Source organism: Berghia stephanieae, unplaced genomic scaffold (genome assembly GCF_034508935.2).
Source record: "Berghia stephanieae isolate SIO BIC M18660-M18661 unplaced genomic scaffold, UCSD_Bste_1.3 scaffold2897, whole genome shotgun sequence".
Lineage (NCBI taxonomy): Eukaryota > Metazoa > Mollusca > Gastropoda > Nudibranchia > Aeolidiidae > Berghia > Berghia stephanieae.
In genome coordinates, this window is record NW_027624063.1 from 1,569 (window position 1) to 8,490 (window position 6,922).

Sequence of the window (6,922 nt, forward strand, 5' to 3'; positions counted from 1 at the left end):
GTAACAGCGATCAGATGGAGGTCGAATTAGTTCACGTTATTGTTTATAAACAACCAACTATGTTTGTCCGAGCATGTGTGAAGGTGTGTCACAAATTCTATGTTTTGATTGGTCAAAAATATACTGGTTAATTGTCCACTCGTGTTCAATGTTTGTGTTTTATGGTGCATATTATTTCAATCCTGAGCACAAACATTAAACCATATTTTTTGTTTTTCCAGCTGTATTGAAGCTATCATTTTTATACGTTATATACATTAATGAACCTGTATAGCTTTATATAAAGGTATTGACTTGACTTGACATATATGCCTCTTGGCTCCTGGTGAAGCATAGGGCCTCAGCAGCACTTTTCCATCTTCTTCTGTCCTTGGCACAGACCTTTGCCGCACTCCAGGTAAGATTGGAGATGCACAAATCTTGGTGAAGGCTTCTCCTCCAAGTCTGTTTTGGACGACTCTAATAAAGAAATTGCGATGGAATAGATAACACAAGCACACATGTACATAGGCACTGAAGAAGGCACGCTCATTACAACAAACCCTTGTTTAAATATTAACATTTTAAACAAGTTACAGTTTGACTGGATTTTTTTTTTTTTCCGATGACAATGACTACTATGTTACTAGTGTGCATCTGTGTGAGTGTGTCTATGTCAATATTGTATTGTTATAAATGTGTAACCAAATGACAAATTGCCACTTTTTTTAGGACAATAAAGATATATTATTATTATTCTTATTATTTGTTTTCAGATGAAATCTTAAAATTGTTAAGATCATCTATTACCTTATTTATTTATTTCAGTCATCGTAGTGACATATTCATATAATAACCAAGACAATGCCAGGCTTTCAATATCGACGATACATCAATGGTGAAGATGATGCAGAACTAGATGAGATGACGAGGTCAGAGATCGTCTTTGCCCAGATGACAGCCCGAGGTCGTCATTGGCCCAAGACAATTGGTGTAGTGGAGATTGTAGTTGGCATGATTATTACTTTATTAGGTATGTTGTATGTATGGGCAGACACCTTGAACGAAATTCTACTGAATGGAAATAATTTATTTCGTTTAGGGTAAAAATTGTGCATCTCTCTAATTTTTTCGTAAGCGATGCTTTCACTTTTTATATTTTGCTGAATTTATTGATGGTTAATGTTATTTTCCAGTTGGTATTATTTGGCTTTTAGCACATATAAGTGATGTAGAAACAGTTTCTTATCTGTGTGTGTGTGTGTGTGAGAGAGAGAGAGAGAGAGAGAGAGAGAGAGAGAGAGAGAGAGAGAGAGAGAGAAAGAGAGAGAGAGAGAGAGAGTTTCTCCACTCCATTTTTTGCTAATTTTATAGTGCACTTCATGACACTATTTAAATAATCAATATAAAACTAAACCTAAATCAAAGCTATTATTTCCTTCTGTTCTGTTTTCATGACCACCAGGTGTTATGGAGGTGTTCATTATTCCCATGATTGAGAGTGAGGATGGGAAGAATACAATAGTCTTTGACAAGAGAAACTGTTACGGCTGTGGATTATTGGCTGGTCTAGTGGTTCGTATTTTATCTCTCAATTCTTTCAAGTATGAATATATATATATATATATATAATATATATATATATATATATATATATATATATATATATATATATATATATATATATATATATATATATATATATATATATATATATATATATATATATATATATATATATATATATATATATATATATATATATATGAACAAGCACATGTTTAATTGACCACCCAAAAGCTTAAATTTTGACTGCTTCATTTTCTGCAGATTGATAGAACTACTAAAAGATTGAAATGTTATAAAATTGTCAATCTGATAATTAGTTTCTGCAAAGAACAAACAAATGGCTGCAGAAAAACTCAAAAGTGGAAAAAGTAAACATTTTTCTTGGCGAGGTGTCAGACAAGGTTGCTCACTATCACCATCAGTATTTAGCAGAAACATATGAGTTAAGCATGGGAAAGGTACTGATGGACAAGAGCTTGACTTTGATGATGATATCCAGATCCACGGCACTTACATATTATATGAACTGTGCAATACAGATGGCACTGTTCTAATGACCCAATCCTTTTGACATATCTTACTCAGCAACATGGAAAATTCTGTCAAGAAACACAAAGAAGACAGAGGACTACACTTCAATGTGGTGAACCCAAATTCATGGACCTGGACAAGAACCTGAGCTCAACATTATATATTGGCAGGGAACAACTGGAAAATGTTGGAAACTTTATTTATTTTGGCTCAAGAATTGGGGCAGATGGCAAGTCACGTCCAGATAAGAAACATACTGGCACTTACATCAGTTACTTATTGCCGTGTCCTCTGTGTTAAAGTGCCATGGAGAGCTCCTTAACAGAAGAGCCATAGAAATAGAAACCTACATCTTCCACATAACAATATATAGCTGTTAATCATGGCAGACGAAAAGAGAATAAATGCATTTAATATGAAGTTCTACAGAAGGGTCCAACGAATCCCATGGTCAGCCAAGACACCGAACATCTGAGTTTTGGGGAGAATAGACCTTTAAAGACTGCCAGCTCATGTCAAAGGGCAAGTGTAGCAGTGAAGGGCCTTGGAGAAGCTGGTCTCAAGATTTAGTGTAAATGTTGCTGCTCGAAGCTCGAAGAAATAAATAATAGCGTGAAGTTGAATGTAAGCTTCAATTTAATTACAAAAACAGATCAAATGAACATTTTGGGTTTCCCCTTTATCAACAAAACAGGGTGATTGAAACACCACAGATGAATGAGATGATGTGGTAGTGGCGTAGTTAAGATGAATACATTTTGTAATTAAATTGAAGTTTACATTCAACTTCACGTTATTATTTATGTCTCAAGATTTAGCATACTGGATGGTGAGAACAACTACAAAGGCAGGACGCATGGCACAGTTAGAATCCCAGGAAGGAGTTCCATCAGGTTATTTGGGGGGCTACGTCCAACAAGGATCCATATGCCTTCGAGAAAAAGACTCTTTTACATTTTTTCCCTTTAGCTCATCTCTGCTTTATATAGTTAATTGTGTAAAAATAGCTCTAAGTCTTCACCTTTAGATCATCTCTGCTTTCTATAGTTAATTGTGTAAAAATAGCTCTAAGTCTTCACCTTTAGATCATCTCTGCTTTCTATAGTTAATTGTGTAAAAATAGCTCTAAGTCTTCACCTTTAGATCATCTCTGCTTTCTATAGTTAATCGTGTAAAAGTGACTCTACGTCTTCAAAGTATCTATGCAAATTAATAACCAACACCAAACCCCAATCCACATATCAGGATCTCCAGTATAAGATGTAAACGACTTCACATACTCAGGCAGCAAAGTTAGTGAAACAGGAGATACTGAGGAAGATATTAAGCCCAGCAGAATTTTGCTTCCTTGATATTTTTATGACCTTCATGAACACAACTTGGTATTGCTAAGGGAATCATAATGACCTAGTTATGGTTATATGTTATATAATTGATTATTATTATTATTATTATTATTATTATTATTATTATTATTATTATTATTATTATTATTATTATTATTATTTTTATTATTATTACCTTTTTTTATATCTTCATTTATTTACTGAGATACAATTAGGTCGAGATTAAGGAACGATTCTATTACTAGTTTTTCTAACAACCATTTGTCTTTCACCCAACAGATGGTTGTAACTGGCAGTACAGCCATCCGAGCATCTTTGAGTCAAAGAAATACAACAGTAAGTGCCCCAAGTTGTTTTCTCTCTTTATCCAATTTCTTACTTTATTTCTGTTTTCAAATGTTTCTGTGTCTCATTCCCTATCGTGTTTTGTTTTGTTAATTTATTTTGATTTATTTTATTTTTCAATTTGTTTTGGTCTTTATATAAAAGCTTGTAATATGTTTTTTTCTTACTTAAACGTAACTTACATTAACTTAAATTATCACATGCTTAATTTTCTTCTCACAATTATAGCTCATTGAGAAATTGCAGTTGGTTAGAAACTAGAATACAGCAGCAATTGTTCCAAGTTCTTCTCTTTATTTACCTTTTCTTTGCTTTATTTCTCTCTTATGTCTCAATGCCAATTGATTTATTTCACTTTTTTTTTCCGCCATTCTCCCTGTAGGTTTATCGGTTCTTTAATTTGACCATCGCCTGTCTCATCATTTACTCTATCCTCACCCTTCTCCTGATTGTGGCTTATTCTAAGGGATGGACTTCATCAGATGCTTATAAGGTAGGTGGGGGGGATTATTGTCTATGCATACATGCCGAATCTTACGAATTTTTTGTAATTTTACGAATTTTAGACATATTTCATGGCCAAATACGAAATTTTATGGAAAATTACGAATTTTTAATTCTTAGTTATACTTAAATGATATTAAAAATAGTAATAATAATAATAATAATAATGATAAGAAGAAGAAGCTGAAGAAGAAGAAGAACAACTACTACTACTACTACTACTACTACTACTACTACTACTACTACTACTACTACTACTACTACTACTACTACTACTACTACTACTACTATAATGATGATAATAATAATAATAGTAATAATAATATTGTGGTTGTTCATACACAATTTCAGAAATTACGAATTTCCTTGTCAAATTACTAAATTTGAAGTTATCAATTTGTTAAGTCTGTCTATGTCTCCATCAATGTCATCCATCATCATTATTTTATTATCATTGTTTTGATAAATAATAATAGGAAAAATGATGATAATAATAATAGTAATAATCTATTCTTTAAAAAAAAGGGTAAGGGATCATCGTTGTACCGTAACGCCAAGGTTAAAATTATAACATAAAGCCAAGGGTAAAATTATAACAACATCGCGCAGAGAATTACTGGCAAATTACAAAATTATGAAACTATTCACAGAATGCTAAACTTTCAAACCTTTTTTAAATTAAGGATAATAGGATTCAATAATCTGATGTCACGTCCGTCTAGCAACGAGCAGCTTGGTTCTAAACAAAGAAAATCGGTACTTTTTATTCTTCATGCTGGCGAGAACTTTTTCACTTGTCATGTGATCAGAATGTATAAAAGTTAAAACATGATCATATTTTAAATGTTTTTCTCCGCGAGATACACTTTTATGCTCGTAGGATAAGTATTTCATAAGGACGTTCGCCATTGTTCTGATAGTTTAGAACCAGTTACTAAGTTACTATGCATAACTGATCATCATCATCATCATCATCATTATCATCATCATCATCTGTATAGTAGTTATAATTTTTATCATCTGAATTTTTAGATGTTAACTCACTTAAAAAGTTGATTCAATGTTTTAAAAAAACAACAAATATTGTCTATAATCTCTCTATCTCTGTTCTCCTAGAATAACTCTCACATTCAAGAAGCTCACGTGTTCTTGACGATATTCACTGTGCTGGGTCTCCTGTTTGCCGTGACTGGATTCGTCCAATACTTTGACGTCATCTGCTGCGGGGAGTACCCGCTCTGGGTTCAGTGGACCAAATGCTTCGAACCGTGTTGCTGTTGCTTCACACAGGTAAAAGGCATAGAGATTAGAGCTTGTTGTGGCTGTGGGGAGGATGTGCTGGTGGAAGACGATGTTCCTGTCGTGGCAGGTGTTAGGGGATTGGTGGCCGGGTCATTAGTCTCATCACAGTATGCGACAAATCATGTACAGATCCAGCAGCAACAGCAGCAGCAGTTGCCTCGGTGTTTGTCCAATGGTGGGGCAGTGCTGGAGAATGAGGAGGTCACGCGTAGAGGCACTTTGGAGGTTGAGACGGATACACAGGATGCATTGTGATTTTTAATTGTAGTGCTCTTTTGTTTGAGGAAGTTGATAAGGAACTTTCAATATATTGGGATAGGTTGTTTGCGAACATTAAAAAGAAATATAGTGGATTGAGATGAATCACAACAAATGGAAAAAAAAAACGACATCTGGATGTCGGGGGTTTTTTTTTTGCATTTCTTTTTGTGGTCATAAAGTGATAATGTGGCATTAAATAAATAAAATAAAGTAAAATTCCCTTTATTAATCCCCTTGGGGGCTTTTGTCTTTAGAGTCTATTCCAAGCGAAGACTGGAATAACCCAGGCGTCAGCCGTAGTGCAGCGCTGCAACATGAGCTGGGGTGATGTGGCCTGCTCAAGGCCACACAGCGAGCCAGGTAGTCAAACTCTGTACCTTTCGGGTATGGAGCAAATACCATACCACTGAGCCACACTGCCCCCCACCAATAATTAAATCATTAATAACTTTCATGTATTATTAAGACTTCCTCCTCTCTACAATCCTGTAATTGGATTGTCATAAAATTGTCTTGTAATCTCTTTCTTAGAGAACATTATGTGCTCTTTGATTTTAACTATAGGGACTTCTTACACTTTCGATAAATCTTTGTCTATAAATGTTTCTGCATAAAATTTTTTTTACTGGTCGACCAATTTTACAATAATGTGTGTACAATAGGAAGAATTTATTAATTTTGATACGGTTGATTATGGTCAATTTATGATATTAACTCAATACTTCACATAGTGACTCCGTCTTCCACTGAAAAGATTAGTCTTGTTATTTAAGCTTGTAGGGACCATTTTCATTTTGTCTCTTCAATATAACTATATCCGTATTATAGCAGGTTGTGTGAGAATATCATTTGGTTTGGAATCTATGTAGTGCTAGCGTTTACTTTGGTCTTCTTGAAGTTTTGAAAAGCAGGGATTAACGATGGCTTTTGTTTAGCTATTATTGGAGCTTTCAGCCTTTTTTTTTTCTCCTGTTTTTGTTTTTTATTTGGTCTTTTGAGTTTATTGATAGCTTTATTTGCTTTGCTATTATTCACTTGTGCTTTTGTCTGTTCAAAAAATTATTATTGCACGGCATGTGGCATAA

At 34.0% G+C, this 6,922-nt stretch overlaps 1 protein-coding gene across 1 annotated transcript; it reads left to right on the plus strand.

Annotated features, from left to right (window-relative positions):
- Positions 1-595: 595 nt before the first annotated feature.
- Positions 596-6,382, plus strand: LOC144961539 (uncharacterized). The gene is made up of 5 exons (XM_078894695.1): positions 596-1,012; positions 1,445-1,554; positions 3,705-3,761; positions 4,153-4,263; positions 5,391-6,382. Exons 1-5 carry the CDS (start codon positions 844-846, stop codon positions 5,829-5,831), a joined length of 888 nt encoding a protein of 295 aa, XP_078750821.1. The 5' UTR covers positions 596-843; the 3' UTR covers positions 5,832-6,382.
- The last annotated feature ends 540 nt before the right edge of the window (positions 6,383-6,922 follow it).

Coding starts and splice junctions, on each gene's coding strand:
- LOC144961539 (XM_078894695.1), top strand. CDS start 844: ATGCCAGGCTTTCAATATCGACGATACATCAATGGTGAAGATGATGCA. Junction 1,555..3,704: donor GATTATTGGCTGGTCTAGTG/GTTCGTATTTTA, acceptor TTCACCCAACAG/ATGGTTGTAACTGGCAGTAC. Junction 3,762..4,152: donor TGAGTCAAAGAAATACAACA/GTAAGTGCCCCA, acceptor TTCTCCCTGTAG/GTTTATCGGTTCTTTAATTT.